Source organism: Dictyostelium discoideum (assembly GCF_000004695.1).
Source record: "Dictyostelium discoideum AX4 chromosome 3 chromosome, whole genome shotgun sequence".
In the NCBI taxonomy this organism is placed as follows: domain Eukaryota; phylum Evosea; class Eumycetozoa; order Dictyosteliales; family Dictyosteliaceae; genus Dictyostelium; species Dictyostelium discoideum.
In genome coordinates this window covers 4,301,736-4,318,084 of record NC_007089.4, presented here as the reverse complement: position 1 = coordinate 4,318,084, position 16,349 = coordinate 4,301,736, and the positions used below count along the sequence as shown (strand labels likewise).

The 16,349-nt window shown below is 21.5% G+C and overlaps 9 protein-coding genes across 9 annotated transcripts; 5 read left to right on the top strand and 4 right to left on the bottom strand.

Moving 5' to 3' along the window:
- Positions 1-14: 14 nt before the first annotated feature.
- On the top strand, positions 15-333 carry DDB_G0281273 (hypothetical protein; the record flags this gene model as incomplete). Its single annotated transcript, XM_635832.1, has 2 exons — positions 15-27; positions 113-333. The coding sequence occupies 2 exons, from the start codon at positions 15-17 to the stop codon at positions 331-333; spliced, it is 234 nt and encodes a 77-aa protein (XP_640924.1).
- A 511-nt stretch (positions 334-844) lies between these two features.
- On the top strand, positions 845-1,582 carry DDB_G0281271 (hypothetical protein; the record flags this gene model as incomplete). The annotated part of the gene is made up of 3 exons (XM_635831.1): positions 845-1,198; positions 1,248-1,250; positions 1,298-1,582. The coding sequence occupies 3 exons, from the start codon at positions 845-847 to the stop codon at positions 1,580-1,582; spliced, it is 642 nt and encodes a 213-aa protein (XP_640923.1).
- Positions 1,583-1,630: 48 nt separating this feature from the next.
- DDB_G0281269 (hypothetical protein) lies at positions 1,631-3,161 on the bottom strand (the record flags this gene model as incomplete). The annotated part of the gene is made up of 3 exons (XM_635830.1): positions 1,631-2,290; positions 2,383-2,928; positions 3,015-3,161. 3 exons carry the CDS (start codon positions 3,159-3,161, stop codon positions 1,631-1,633), a joined length of 1,353 nt encoding a protein of 450 aa, XP_640922.1.
- Positions 3,162-4,169: 1,008 nt separating this feature from the next.
- On the top strand, positions 4,170-4,358 carry DDB_G0281267 (hypothetical protein; the record flags this gene model as incomplete). The annotated part of the gene is made up of 1 exon (XM_635829.1): positions 4,170-4,358. The coding sequence occupies one exon, from the start codon at positions 4,170-4,172 to the stop codon at positions 4,356-4,358; it is 189 nt and encodes a 62-aa protein (XP_640921.1).
- Positions 4,359-4,523: 165 nt separating this feature from the next.
- Positions 4,524-6,308, top strand: DDB_G0281265 (hypothetical protein; the record flags this gene model as incomplete). Its single annotated transcript, XM_635828.1, has 2 exons — positions 4,524-5,380; positions 5,462-6,308. The coding sequence occupies 2 exons, from the start codon at positions 4,524-4,526 to the stop codon at positions 6,306-6,308; spliced, it is 1,704 nt and encodes a 567-aa protein (XP_640920.1).
- A 385-nt stretch (positions 6,309-6,693) lies between these two features.
- On the bottom strand, positions 6,694-7,215 carry DDB_G0281263 (hypothetical protein; the record flags this gene model as incomplete). Its single annotated transcript, XM_635827.1, has 2 exons — positions 6,694-6,821; positions 6,933-7,215. The coding sequence occupies 2 exons, from the start codon at positions 7,213-7,215 to the stop codon at positions 6,694-6,696; spliced, it is 411 nt and encodes a 136-aa protein (XP_640919.1).
- A 355-nt stretch (positions 7,216-7,570) lies between these two features.
- On the top strand, positions 7,571-10,914 carry DDB_G0281261 (hypothetical protein; the record flags this gene model as incomplete). The annotated part of the gene is given in 1 exon segment (XM_635826.3): positions 7,571-10,914. A coding segment is annotated over 1 exon segment (3,344 nt).
- A 106-nt stretch (positions 10,915-11,020) lies between these two features.
- Positions 11,021-12,340, bottom strand: DDB_G0281259 (hypothetical protein; the record flags this gene model as incomplete). Its single annotated transcript, XM_635825.2, has 2 exons — positions 11,021-11,357; positions 11,448-12,340. 2 exons carry the CDS (start codon positions 12,338-12,340, stop codon positions 11,021-11,023), a joined length of 1,230 nt encoding a protein of 409 aa, XP_640917.2.
- Positions 12,341-12,735: 395 nt separating this feature from the next.
- Positions 12,736-16,125, bottom strand: DDB_G0281257 (hypothetical protein; the record flags this gene model as incomplete). Its single annotated transcript, XM_635824.1, has 1 exon — positions 12,736-16,125. One exon carries the CDS (start codon positions 16,123-16,125, stop codon positions 12,736-12,738), a length of 3,390 nt encoding a protein of 1,129 aa, XP_640916.1.
- Between the last annotated feature and the right edge of the window lie 224 nt (positions 16,126-16,349).

Sequence of the window (16,349 nt, the reverse complement as noted above, 5' to 3'; positions counted from 1 at the left end):
ATTAAACAGATAAAATGGCAATTATTGGTAAATATTATATATTTGATTAAAATATTTTTTTTTTTTTTTTTTTTGCTATATTATTAATATTATTATTATTATTCTTTAACAGATTCAATCACAAGTTTAGGTAATGGTTTAAAGATATCAAATGATTCAATTTCTACTTCAACATCAAATGGTATGGAATTGAGCTCTAATCAAACAAGTGGATATGGAGGACCACCATCAAAAACATGGGGTAACGGAGGTGGCTGCAAAAAGCCAATTTGTCAACCACCACCACCACCACCACCATGTAATCATTATCAACCACCATGCAGAAAATATTAAATGTTAGTTTTTAATCAATTTCTTTTTTTTTTATAAATATAAAATAAAAAAAAAAATAAATAAAAAAAAAAATAGAAATAACCAATTAACTTAATTTTTTGTTTTTTTCATTTTTTTTTTTTTTTTTTTTCAATTTACTATTCTATAGAAAGTGTAAATATTGATCATTACCCTTGCAAATAACAAAAGATAATAAATAAATCCAAATATAAAATTTTTGACTAACAAAAAAAAAAAAAACAAAATGATTTATTTTTATTTTTTTTTTTTTTTTTTCAAATTTTATATCATTTTGTGTATTTTTGGGTGTTTTATTTTTAAGAACCAAATTCATATTAAAAATAAAAAAATAAAACTGGGTTATTGTTTAAAAAAAAAAAATTAAAAAAAAAATAAAAAATTTTTTTTTTTTTTTTTTTTTATTTTTTTATTTTTTTTTTTATTTTTTACCACCCAAACAATTTTTTTTTTTTTTTTTTTTTTTTTTTTTTTTTTTTTAATTAAAAAGAAAATGGAAATATCGTTACTTGAAATTCAAAAATACTATAATGAATTTCAAGATATTAAATCAGAGATAGATCATTTCAATGAAGAATCAAATGATCAATTTGAAAAGATATTAGATTATTGTTCAACTATTGAAGGTAATATTGATGATGAAAGTGCTTTATCATCGACAACAATTAAATCAAAAACTACAACCTCAATAGAACAACAACAACAACAACTTATAATGAAAATAAAAGAACCAATTGAATCAATAAGAAAATCAATTGAAAATATAAATAATAATTTAAATAAATTAAATAATCTTTTAGAAATTTCAAAAAAATTAATTCATTTAAAAAATTTAAATGATTTAAATGTAATTTATCATTAATTATTAATATATATATATATATAATATAATTTAGGGTGTAAAGTATTTAAAAAAATATTAATAAATTAATTAATACAATTTTAGATAATTAGTAATAGAGGTAAAACTAAATTAGAATTATCAATTAGTGATCTTATTGAATTTATGACAATATCATATAATAATTATGAACAAGATTATCAAATGAAACAAATTCTATTTGATGATATTAAAGATTATAAAAATGGTAATACATCAAATATTACAATCGATAAATTAAATAATACAATTCCAATGTGGCAATCTAAACCATTAATAGATTTAACTCAACAACAATATATTACTCAAAGAATACAATTATTTAGTACAATTTTAAAATTATCAAAATAATAATAAAAAAAATAAAAAAGTTATTTGTTTTAATAATAAATTATTTATTTATTCTTCCTTTTTTAATTTTTTTGATTGATGTTTTTCATCACCTGTTGGTGAACCTTCAATTGATCTTGCTTTACCAATTGTTGTTTCATTATTATTATTATTATTATTACTATTACTATTATCACTTTCTTGCATAACTTGTTCATTTGGTTGTTGTTGTTGTTGTTGTTGTTCTTGTTTATCTTTTTGTTGTTGTTGTTTTAATTGATTATTTAATTGATGTTGTTGTTTTTTTTCTTGTTTTGAAGTATTGTGTAATGATTTTTCAGATAAAGTACCTTGGAATAATTTATCACAATTATCGATATAATAGATTGAAGAAGAACCAGTATAACCAAATATATATTCTTGATCTCTTAATTTTGATAAACCTAACCATTTGGAATCAACTCTAAGACCAGTGAAATGATCGACACCACTTGAACCATTCCATTCACCTGCTAAAACTTCTGAATCCAATCCACCAACATAACAAATCGAAGGTCTTGTATTTGAAAATTCAATATTTGTAATCTCGTACTTTAAACAATTCTTCCAATTACCTGAATTATTCCATCTCTTTGTATCATAAACACTAACAGTTCTTGATGATCCACCAACTGCTATATATTCTGAATTTGATGAAATCGCCATTGAATATAACCATGATGTTCCTGGCTATATATAAAAAATAAAAATATATATAATGATTAGTGCGCACGCACGCAAATTGAAAATAAATAAATTAATAAATTTAAATGTATACATACAGTAAACTTTTGAATACAACAATTATTTGAAGATTGTCTTGGATCAAAAATTTTTAATTGATTAAATTCAGTTATAGCTAAAAGTGAAGTTTGAGATTTTTCATGATCAAAATAATTAATTTGAGTTGGATTTTGAATTAATTGAATGGTTTGTGATAATTGATCACCTTTATAAATTTGAATATTTTTTTGATAAAATTGAGTTTTTGCAATTATTGTTGAATCTTTAGTATTAAATGATGATCCTGCCCATCCTAACTCTGTAAATTTATTATTATCATAATTAATTGAATATGAATGTACAATTTCATCATCATCATCATTATTATTATTATTATTATTATTATTATTATAATTTGAAATCCAAACTGATCCACTTGAATCAATTGCTGATATTTTATCATATGATTTTGATGATGAAAGTGATTGGATTTCGTATTTTAATTTTGTGTCATATATAGTTTCATTACTTGTTTCAATTTTAAATGGTGATGGAATACCTTTAATTTTTGAAAATATTTTATTTTCAATTTTTGGTAATTCAATCTAAAATATAATAATATAAAATAAATGTATTTTTAGTAAAAAAAAATAATAAAAAAATAAAAGATATTTTTATTTTTCACACATACTTTGATTTTAATAACTTTATTATCACTTGCAATTATTGATTTAGTTCTTGATAATGCAATAGCTCTATTTGAATTTAAAGATGCTGGTGATGTTTTTTTTAATGATTTAACTTTAGATGTATAGATATCACATGTTGGATCTGTCATTTTTTAATTTTTAATTTTTTATTTTTATCGGTATCCTCGTTATTTTGTAAAAAAAATAAATAATTGTGAAAAAAATAAAAAAAAAAAAAATTTTCATTTTTTTTTTTTTTTTTTTTTTCATTTTTTATTTTTTTATTCTAAACACAACAACCATTTATGATTAGCGCTATTTTTATTTTTTTTATTTTTTTTATTTTATTTTTTTTTGAGGGTGGTAATTTCAATTAAAAAAATAAAAAATAGTAATATCTTGAGAACAGAATCACCCATCCCTTTAAAAAAAAAAAAAAAAAAAAAAATAAAAATTGTAAAAAGTGCAAAAGAAAAAAAGAAAAACTGTGTAAAAAAAAAAAAAAATAATGATCAATAATAAAAAAAATAATAATAATAAAAATAATAAAACCTTAAATATAAAAAAAAAAAAGGGATTAACATTATTAATAATTAATTTTTATAAGAAAATAAAAAAAAAAAAAACAAAAAAAAAAAAAAAACAAAACCCCTTTAAAAACTATTTTTGACTCGCAATAGAACCTGATTGAGATATTTTTTATAATGATTCATAAAAAAATTAGAAAAATAAAAAAAAATAAAAAAAAAAATAAAAAAATAAAAAAAAATAATTTTTTTTTTTTTTTTTATTTTTTTTTTGATTTTAGAAAAGAAAATTTAAAAAAATAATTTTTTTTTTTTTTTTTTTAAGTCAAAAAGATCCCAAACGACAAGAACCCAAATTTAAATACACATCATAAATTCATTCGGCTTTGTAATACACATAAAATCAAAAAAAAAAAAAAAAAAAAAAAACACAGAAAGTCATAAAAGTCAAAAGAAATTTTCCAAATCAATAGTAAATCAAGTTTTTGGATAAAACAAAAAAAAAAAAAAAAAAAAAAAAACATACACCCAAAAAAACAAACAAAAAAAAAAACAAAAAAAAAAAAAAAAAACAAAAAAAACCAAAAAAAAAAATACTACTAATAAAGGTAGTTATTAATTACTACAACTATGGCAGAAACATTTATCAATAAGACCATTGAAACCAATTTAAGATTTTTAAAACCAGGTTTACATAAACAACAATACTCTGAAACAGTTACCAAAGTTATAAAAGCATGTTTAGAAGATCAAAGTTTAAATAAAATAAATTCATTAAAAAGTTTATTACCAGCAATAGATGAAGTTGTTTTAAAGTAATAATTAATAATTAATAATTAATAATTAAAATTTACTGCATACTAATTATTAATTTTTTTTTTTTTTTTTTTTTTTTTTTTTTTTTTTTTTTTTTTTTTTTTTTTTTTTTTTTCTAATTATTTAAAAAAAACCTTCCAAAGGGAATCACCAATTTGTGGTTATTTAATGTATATTTTAGCGGATTCATGTAGAAAATGTAATTTATATGAAGATTCAGTTCAATTTGGTAATCAATCATTACATATTAGAGAGATATTATATGGTGGAGATAGTAATGAAGTTTGTATATGTTTAGATTTATTGGGATTATCAATGTTGGAGAATAATCAATATGATAAATCATCAAAAGTATTTATAAAATCATTCAAGGGTAAAGCAGAGGGTGGTTATACAACATTCTATCAATTGGTATTAGACATTCATAAATATATTCAACAAACTAATGAACAACAAAAACTTCAAAAACAACAACAATTTCAATTACATCAACAACAATATATTAAACCAACTGCTAAAACATTATTACCAACAACCCCATCACAAAATCAACCACAACCAATTTCACCATCATTATCATCATCATCATTATCATCATCATCGTCATCGGCATCCTCTTCTTCGTTATCAAATATTAGTAGTGGTGTTAATACTACTAATACTAATAATACAACAGCAACCACAACAACAACATTTAATAATGGTAATATTGGTATATCACCATCAAGAGCACATTTACCATTACAATCAAGAGTATCATCATCCTCATCACAATGTATAATACAAACACCAACTGATATTTTAATTAATACATTGAATCAATGTAATGTATGTTTAACAACTTTATACTATGAATCATTAAAAGATACAAGTAATCAATCACAAGAAAGAACAACTGAAATTAGAAAAGCTTTAATCTCAATTTCATTAGAACAATCAAAATTACAACAAACTGAAAAGAAATATTTAAATGCAATCCAAACTTATCAAGAAATTTTAACAATTTTAAATAATTCAGGTTTAAAGTATAAATTAAAATTTTGATATATATATATAATAAAAAAAAGAAAATTTATATTAATTTTAAAATTTTTTTTTAAATATAGAGAAGAAAAATTAATTTATGAAGCATTAATTAATACATTTGTAAAGATTGATAAATATGAACAAGTAAAGAATACAATTGAATTATTTATACAGATGGGTATTAAAAGTTATAAAGTACCATCAATTGATATTGCATCAGTTTTATGGTTTTGTGGTAAAGTTTTGGAGGAACAATCAGATAGAACATCATCAACTAAACTTTGTGATTTAGTGGATTCATTACGTTATTATTTATGTACATTTAAAATTAGTAGAGAGATTGGTGGTGTAACAATTGGTGAAGAGTCAACAGCAATCGCACAAAAAAAGATTAGGGAAAAGATTGAAACGATTCTATACAATAATCGTCCACTGAAACCAGAAGAAGTTTTAATTTTAGTGGATGGTATGATTAGATCGACAACAACCGAATTCCTATTAAATGGTTCAAAAAGTCAGAATTGGTTATTGAAATATGTTTATCCAGATTTCATGGCTGAGGATGCTTTGAGAGAGAAGTTCGATACGTTACCCTCCAAATCGGGTTTCCTCTTCAAAATGAATGGGTTAATGAAAAGTTGGAAAACTCGTTGGTTCTCTTTGGAACGTGATGTTTTATTCTATTATAAATATAATAACGATCCAAAACCTCAAGGTGAATTAATCATTTTAGAAATTAAATCAATTGAAATCCTTCCAAAAGATAAAAAATTCAAACCCTATATTCATTGCTTTCAATTGGTTCATCCAAAACATACTTTACTTTTAGCCGCTGAATCTGAAGATTCAATGAAAGAATGGGTTGCTATTTTAACAAAAGCAAAACAATATTGGGAAGATTGGTCAAATATTTCTTTAAATCTTTAGTATTAAATTATTAAAAAAATAAAATAATAATAAATAATAATAATAATAATAATAATATAATAATAATAATAATAATAATAATAATAATAATAATAATAATAATAATAATAATAATAATAATAATAATAATAATAATAATAATAATAATAATAATAATAATAATAATTTAAAAATACAGAAACAAAATAAAAAACAACAGGATAAAATATATATAATAATAAAAATATACAGAAATTGAAATAATAAAATAAAATGTACCACATAAATAAATCTTATTATATTATGCGTGAAAATGTGTGTGTGTATCTATACCACAGTAATACAATATAATAAATAATCAAATCTAATCTTATCTATACAATTTTATTTTTATTTATTTATTTTTTCATTCCAATTTTTGTTGTTTCACAACTTTTTCATCTTCATTGTTTGTATCATTTCCATTACCATTATCATTTTCTACTCTTTTTTTATTTTGTTGTTGTTGTTGTTGCTGTTTTTGTTGCTGTTTTTCTAAAACATATAAAATTGATGTTAGTATTGAAAAAAAAAAAAAAAAAAAAAAAAAAAAAAAAAAAAAAAGAGAAATGTGGGATAATAAATATTATGATATAGATACCTTACCTTTATTTTGTTGTTTTTTTGATTTTGTTTGTACTGTTTGGTCAATTGTGGCTAATTTTTCAGATTTTTCTTTATTTACAAATTTTGTTAATTCGACATTGGTAATTTGTTGCATTGATATGATGTTTTTTAATAAATCATTGATTCCACCTTTACTTGTGTCCTCTTGAAATTCATTTTTTATATATTCATCTGTGATATCATTACCATTAGATTCTAAATTTATTAATTCGCTATCTGTAATTCCAATTGTTAATGTGGCTTTAAGTTTATCACCTGACATCGTTCTGTTTTTTTCTTGTGACTGATAAATTTAATTTAATCAAATCCAACGAAAAAAAATAAAAAAAAAAAAATAAAAAAATAAAAAAATGAATCCTTTAGAAAAATTAAAAAAAAAAAAAAAAAAAAATTATTATTTTAAATTTTTTATTTGATAGTAATGGTAAATTACAAAACTAATTTTAGTTTTTTTTTTTTTCTTAGCTTTTTAATTTTTTATTAAAAAAGAAAATTCTTCAGATGGGATTTTAATTATTTTTTTTATTTTTTTTTATTTTTTTTTTATTTTATTTTATTTTATTTTTTTTTTTTTTTCATTAATTCATTTCTCATTTCACCCCCACCACAAAAGAAATATGAAAAGAAATAATTATAATAATTTTTATGATTATAATAGTAATAATAGCAATAATAATGAAAATGAAGAAAATTATAATTATATAAAAAAAAAGAATAATAATAATAAAAATAATAATAAATTAATTGGAACATTATTTGAATTTAAAGATGATGATGATTTTACACCAAATAGTAATAAAACATTTAAAGAATCATTTAAACCGATTCATAAACAAGAGGTAATGGATGAAAGTGGTAGAAAGAGATTCATGGTGCATTTACAGGTGGATTTTCAGCAGGTTATTTCAATTCAGTTGGTTCAAAAGAAGGATGGACACCGTCAACTTTTAAATCATCAAAAACTGAAAGAGTATCTAATAATATTCAACCATTAAAACCAGAAGATTTTATGGATGAAGAAGATTTAACACATAGAGCAAAAGAATTAACAACTCATTCTGATTTTAATTATTTCAGTGGATTGGGTAGTTTTGGTAATGATAATGATAATAATAATAATAATAATAATTTAGATAGTAATAATTTAAATACAAATAATTTAAAAAGTTTATTTAATGAAGGTAGTAATAATAATATAGTTGAAGCATCAAAAGAATCTATAGGTGTAAAATTATTAAAATTAATGGGTGTGAATAAATTAAAGAATGAACCTATGGGTCAATTAAAGAGAATTCAATTAGAAAATAAATTAAAAAGAAAGAAACAAAGGCAATCAAATAAAATAAATAAAAAGTCTAGACATTCATCATCATCATCATCATTGGTTTCATTAGATGGTGTTGAAATACCCTCTGAACTATTATCACAGCTTAAAGATGGTGAAGAAATACCTCAATCAATTTTATCAATCATTCAAAATACTACTACTAATAATAATAATAATAATAATAATACATTCGATAATGGTGATAATGAAGATGTTGATGAAAGTGATGAAAGTGATGATAATGAAGAGGATGAAACAGGTGATGAAGAAGCTTATAAAAATATACTTTTAAATGAACCAAGTAAAAAACTATTAGACATTAGACAAAAGAATAATGTTTATGGTGTTGGTTATGAACCTTCTGAAGATGTAAAAAATATGCGTTTTCAAAATCAAAAATCAAATTCAAACCGTGTATCAATGGATTCATCAAAGTCTTCAATCGGATCATTTGGATTGGGTGCATTAGAAGATGATGATGACAAAGGTTTCGATTTATATGGTAATGAAAATCATGATGATATTTATGATACTGGTTTATTCGATAAAAAGAGAGAAAGAGATAAAAATACTTGGTTAGGTAGTAAAAACAATAAAATAAAGAGTAATAATAATAATAATAATAATAATAATAATAGTGGTATAGTTGATTTTTTAAGACCCATTGATAATAAATATACAATAAGATGCTCTGATGGCACATTACCTTTGAAAGGATTTATATTAAGTAGTGGTCAAACTTCATTTGAAATTAAATGGTTCCCACCACCACAATTACCAATTAACTTTAATTATTACCATAAATTCACTTCACCATTAGATAAAAATATTTTACAAAAACCTACAAATATTGTAACAATCACTCCAATTCAAAGATCAAATTTATTAGGTGAATTACAACTTTCAATTAATAAACAAAAACAGCAACAACAACAACAACAACAACAACAACAACAACAACAACAACAACAACAACAAACTCAAAATATTCAACCACAACCACAACAATCAATAATTAACTCAGGTAATATAATTAAAGAATCAATGGAATATTTAATGGATCCAGGTAGAAGGTTAAGATTTAATGAGTATATACTTGATAAACAAGGTGATAAGAATTTAAAAGAACAATCATTAATAAACTATTCAAGTTATAGAGATATTTCAGAGATTGAAAAAGAAAAAGAGAATAAAGTTTTTGAAAGGTATGCTCAATCATTTTCACCACTTCAAAGTAAATTAAATGATAGATTTGTATCATCATCATCTTCTTCATCAACATCTAATGAAAATAAAGATAATAATAATAAATTAAAAACTAAATCAAAGAAATTAATTGAAAAATGGGTACCTGAACTATTATTATGTAGACGTTTCAATGTTGAGCCACCTTACTCAAGAGAAGAGGTTGAAAATTTTAAAATTGAAAAGCAATTAAAACAAAAATCATCAAATGATTGGAAATCAAAACTAAATATACCAACTCATTATCAAATACCATTTGATGCTACATTTGAAACTAATTCACCAACACAGCAAAATTCAAATATTCGAAATTCAATACCCACTGCAACCACACAATCATCGCCATCACCATCTCCTATTTTACAATCAAGTAGTAGTCCAACTTCTACCACAGTAACAGCAGCATCAACATTAAATATGACAGCTCAATTAAATCTTGAAGAATTATTTGGTAATAATGATCAATATAATGTATCAACATTTGAAAGTAATGGTGAATTTCAAGTTAAGGAGGCCAAAAGACCTCCAATCGATTTATTTAAGGCAATATTTGAAAGTGATGATAAACAAAATGGTGAAGATCAAAAAATGGAGCCTATGTCTGATGATCAATTAGACCCATTTTCTTCATTTTTAAAACAAGATCAACAACAACAACAAAAGAAAAATAAAGAGTCAAATGGTGATGAATTAGATCCATTTTCAGCATTTTTAAAACAAGATCAAAAACAACAGGAACAAAAACAGGATGGTTCATTAGATCCTTTTGCTTCTTTTTTAAAACAAGATCAACAACAACAACAAAAACAACAAGACAACACTTTAGACCCATTTTCTTCTTTTTTAAAACAAGATCAAAAACAGAAAGAACAAGAGCAAAAACAACAAACAAAAGAATCAATTTCACCATTACTAAAAAGTATAATAAAAGAACTAAATGAACCTTTATCAAAAGAAGAAAAGAAATTAAAAAAAGAACAAAAGAAAAAGGAAAAAAAGGAAAGGAAAAGAAAAGAAAAGAGAGAGAAAAAAGAAAAAAAAGAACAAGAAAAAGAGGAGTGGGTTGAAAACGTTAAATCTTATTTATCTCAATTTAGTGATATAAGTGATTCAAGTAGTGACACTGATTCATCAAGTGATGATTCTGATTATGAAAGAAGAAAAAGAAGAAAGGAAAAGAAAAAAGAGAAAAAATATAAAGATAAGAAAAAGGATAGAGATAGAGAAAAAGATAGGGATAGAGATAGAGATAGAGAAAGAGAAAAAGATAGAGACAGAGATAGAGACAGAGAAAGAGATAGGGATAGAGGTAGAGAAAGAGAAAGAGACAGGGATAGAGGTAGAGGAAGAGAAAGAGATATAGATAGGGATAGAGATAGAAAAAGATAAATAAAAATAAACAAAAAAGGAGATAAATAAAACTCATTTCAATTTTGTATATAATATAATAAATAATTTGTTTTTATTTTTTATTTTTTATTTTCTTTTTTAAAATTTAATCACAAGACATTAAATCATTTGAAATTTTATTATTTGAGTGATCTTCATTTTTAACTTTTAAAACAAAAATAACATCAGTTAAAACATAGTTTTGATAAAGTGCATCACCTTCTGAAATATAAGGTCCCACAGTGAATGAGTCAATTTCGAAATTATTTGGAATGAAAACTTGTTTGTTAAAAGAGTCAACATATTCTGACAATGTTTCTTGATCTAAATTTATTGTTTCAATTGGTGAATTATCAATACCACCAAATTCAACATAAGGATTAAATGGAAATACTACTGCTAATATTAATTTACCATTTGGTTTTAAAAATTTCTTAATTGTGCTATATATAATATTAATATTTATATATAATATTAATACTTGTATTAGTTTTAAAAATTAAAAAATAAAAAAAAAAATAAAAAAAACTTACTTTAATAAACTAATTGGTTTTTCACATCTATCTAAAACATTTAAACAAGATACTATATCATATTGTTTATTTTTTAATTGATCACAAGTTTCTAAATCTAAACAAAATACGGAATCAATACCTTTTTTATTTAAACTATAGATCATACCTTTTGAAGCTTCTGTTGCAGTTACATTTTTAAATAATGGTTTCATTGATAATGTTGTTGAACCACACCCAGCACCAATATCTAATAATGATTCATAGTAAACTTTAAGTGGATCTTGGTCATTGTCGTCTTCTTCATCAAATTTTATAGTTGGCAAAGTTCTATTTATTTTTAGAATTTGTTTATATTGATAAGTTGAAAGACACATCATATTACCTTTACCAATGAATCCCATAATATCAGTTTTTGTATACATCCATGACATTATCCAATTTGCAGCATTTGAAACGAAATTCCATCTTGGTGTTTCCATTATAAAATCCATTGTATCTTTATCAAATTCAGTTTGAATGAAATAGTTCATTAAATATTGATGATTAATTGTATCCTTCACTTTAAATCTATAATATCTGCTATATTGTCTCTTTAATTTAGTATATAATGGTGCTTCTACAATTGCTTGTTGTTGTTGTTGTTGTTGTTGAGATGAATCATTTTTATTACTACCGTCTATAATTGTAAAATTATTATTTCTATAATCTTCTCTTGCTTGTTCTTCCTTTATTAAATCAATTGCCATATTTCTCCATGATTTCATTTTATTTTTTGTATTACTATATGTATTATTACTATGTTGGTGATATTTATAATTTATTGTATTTGTAATACTGTCTGTATTTTCAATTTTAAATACTATTATAGCTAAAATAAAAAATAATAGTAACTTTATTAATTTAAATAACATTCAATTAATAAAAAAAAAAAATATTTGAAAAAAAAAAAAAAAAAAAAAAATGAAAAAGTTGGTGGTTAGAAATTCAGTTTTTTTTTATTTCCAAAAATAAATCCAATTAGAGTTCTTGAAAATTTGTTCCTCAATAAATACAAATTGCAATTTATAAATCCCAAAAAGAGAAATAGGCAGAGGTGGTGTAGGTTTTAATATTAATGGGCAATAATAGAGATAGCTGTATAAGTGAAAAATATATAAATAAAAAAAAAAAAAATAAAAAAAAAAAAAAATTAAATAAACAAATAAATAAATAAAAAAAAAAATAAATAAAATTTCATTTTTAATTATTTTGATTATAAAAATGTCTAAAATTTAAAATTTTTATTTTTAAATGGTAATATTAAGTATTAAAATAACCCTGATGAAGGAATCTTAAAATTGGGATGGTTTTGATATAGATATTCATATATATTATAATTGGGAATATGAATTGAATATTTGGAGTCGAGTGAATCTAAATTATAGTGATTGATAATATAGGATATGATTTCAGTTCTTTGGTCAACAATTGCACATTTCAAATAAACTTGACAACATTTTTTAATTCCACCAATAACCAAAGTTGATAATGCATCTATTGATTCCTGTAATAGTTGAAAATCTATTGTTTGGCTAATATTGGAAACATATTTAATGATTTTATCAATTACCCCATCAATATTTTCAATTGTTTTATTTAGAGATTGAATGGTTTTAACCTCTTTTAAGAATAAATCAAACCTTCTAATATCTAAAAAATAATTTAATTGATGTGAGTAATAATAAATTTGTGAGAAATTATTTGCATTATGTAAATTATTATTGTTGAATGATTTGAAATGTTCTAAAATTGATTCAAATGGTGCACCATTGGTTGGATTATAACAGTTTTCAAATTTACATATGATATTACCAAAAATGTAATCAAATGTGAAAACATTTTCATCCAATAATCTTCTAACTTTATCTTTTGAACCATTTGGTTCTCTGAGTATCATTTTATCATAATTATAATCATAAATATAAAGTTTGTCATCAAGAGGTTTTGAAATATCAGCTACTAAAAAAAAGTATTTTATAATACTTGGGTACTTTATCAATAAATAATAAAATACATGATATGAATTATGATTTATAACTATACAATTATTATTATTACTACTATTATTATTATTATTATTATTATTATTATTATTTTTATTATTATTATTATTATTATTATTATTTATATATTTATTAATATCAATAATTAATTTTCTAATTTCAAATAAATGTAAAAACTTGATACCTCTAATTTGAATGAGTCTATTGTATAGATGATTAATTATTGTTTGGAAAAAGGCTATATGCTTTATATTGAAGACATTTGAAGTGGAATTATTAATTTCTTTAAAGGTTGAGATTGCTTTATTAATCCAAAATTTAAAAAACTGAATGAATTTATCAATATCAGTGTTTATATATGGTACATTACAATAATTTATATAAATTAAATTTGATATTGGTGATTTATTTTGATTTTTGGAAATCCAATTCCAAAAATCAAAAAAACAATCAATATAACTTCCTTTTATATCGATATCATCAAATAAATCAATACCATTTAATATTACTAAGCAATGGTTTAAATCCAATCCAATTATTGAATCATATAGTTCTTTGATTACTTGGGTTTTTTTCTGTTTTGATAAATCAATTTTAATTTTTGATAAAATTTCAAAGGTATTATTATTATTATTGCTATTATTATTATTGCTATTATTATTATTGATTTGATTAATAAAATTTTTAATTAGTTTTAAATTAAAATTTAGTTTGAAATCAGAATTTGATCCTTCAAATTTGAAATTATTAATCTTTAATGATTTAATTAAGTGAATTATATTGATCGTTTTATTTTGAAATTGTGGATCAATTATTTCATCTATTAAATTACATTGAGTTAATGCATCTGATAATGGGTTGTTTAATATTTGTGACCATTTAATAGGTTTTAATATTATAGGAGTTTTATATATACCAACATGTTTTCTACTGAGAGTTGATTCTAGAACATTAGTTGTATATTGAAATAATGAAAAAGATTCAAATGTTACCATTTCTCGTATTCTCTTTTGATTGTAAATTGATTTTAAATAAACTGATTTCGTAGCTTTATATAACCAATCAATGGTTTCCTTTGAATCGATAATAAGAATTTCATTTTCATTTATTAATTGTTTTAATTTTGAATTCCATTCCACTGGTAATTGAAGTATATTAAATAATTTAGTATTGTTGATTGATTTTTTAATTATTTCATAGGTTTCTTTATCATTTACATGTTTAAAAATTGTACTCCTAATATAATTAAATGCCACATTATCTAATGAGCATTTTTTTCTTTTATATTGATTTGAAAATGATTTTAAAAATTTAATAAAATTATTAATATCTAATTGGCCACCGTCACCATTATCCTTGCAACCTTTAATAGAGATAAAACTTTTAATAATACTTAGAATATAATTGGTTTTTTGTGTGTTTAGAAAATTTAATTTTAATATTTCACTTTCTTCAACTAATTCAAAATAATTATAATAATATAATTTGTATAATTTTCTTGAGTTTGTAGTTTCAACTAAAAATTTAAATAATTGTTGAGTTGTTAATGATTCATTATTATTATTATTATTATTATTATTATTATTATTATTATTATTATTATTATTATTATTATTATTATTATTATTATTATTATTATTATTATTATTATTATTTTGTCTTTTTATTGATAAAATTTCATTTTTAATCAAATCAATATCGTATTGAGTTATTGTTTTTTTAATTTGATTAATATTAAAATACAATTCAAAAAATAGATCTATTTTATCTATGGTTATAATCTTTGAATGTTTTGATTTATTAAATGAATCAATTATTGTTGAAAAATATTCAACTGGATCCTCGTAAGATTTTGAAATGGATTCATTAAAATAACCAACAGCAACCAATTTTAATAAAAAATCTATTGAAAATCTAGATGAAAAGAAATTCATTGGTAATGAAACTTGAAATAATTTAATATTATTTACATTTATTTTTAAAGTATCCAAAAGGTAATTTAGAGTTTCACAATTTGAAACACCATATACATTACTTTTCATTTTATCAAAACCCATTGCACCACCAAACCTTAAACTATTTTCATATAATTTTTTTAAAATTGAAACTGGCATTAATCTCCTAATTGAAAATAAAAAAACTTCAATATCTGTATCTGTATTATATGGTTCATTTATTAAGATCTCTATGATTCTATATCTGCTATATAGTATTGCATTATTAATTGGTTGGGTTTCCAATACATGACAAGTTTTTTTATTTAATAATAATTTAAATAATTCAATTGCCATTTCATTATCAACCCTTGATTGTAATTTTTTGCCCTCAGGTGTGATAGTTACTGATATGAATGAGGATGCCTTAATTAATTCTCTAACTCCTTTTGTTGTAATGTCAATGAATTCATCATTTTCAATTTTATATCTTAACAATCCAAACAATTTTTTTTCAACCATAAATTCTAATGATTTAATATTTTTATATTTTGCTCTACTATCCAGATTAAGGTATCTAATATTATTACATTCTATATCCATACAAGTTAAAATTTCATAAATATATTTATTTAAATAAACATTACGATAAACTTTCCAAAATAATATTTCATTATTTTTATCATATTCATTATTATTATTTTCTATATTATTTTCCATTTTTTATTAATTAAACAAAATTCTTTTTTTTTTTTTTTTTTTTTTTTTTTCAACCAACAAATTTAAAAAAATAAAAAAAAAAAAATTAAGAAAAATTTAAGAAAATATCTTTTTAGATATTTTGGTTGTAAAAAAAGCTTAATTAAATCTTGAAAAAAGATAAATTAGATTAATATGTTAAACAAAAGTTCCAACTATAAAAAAAAAAATAATAAATAAATTAT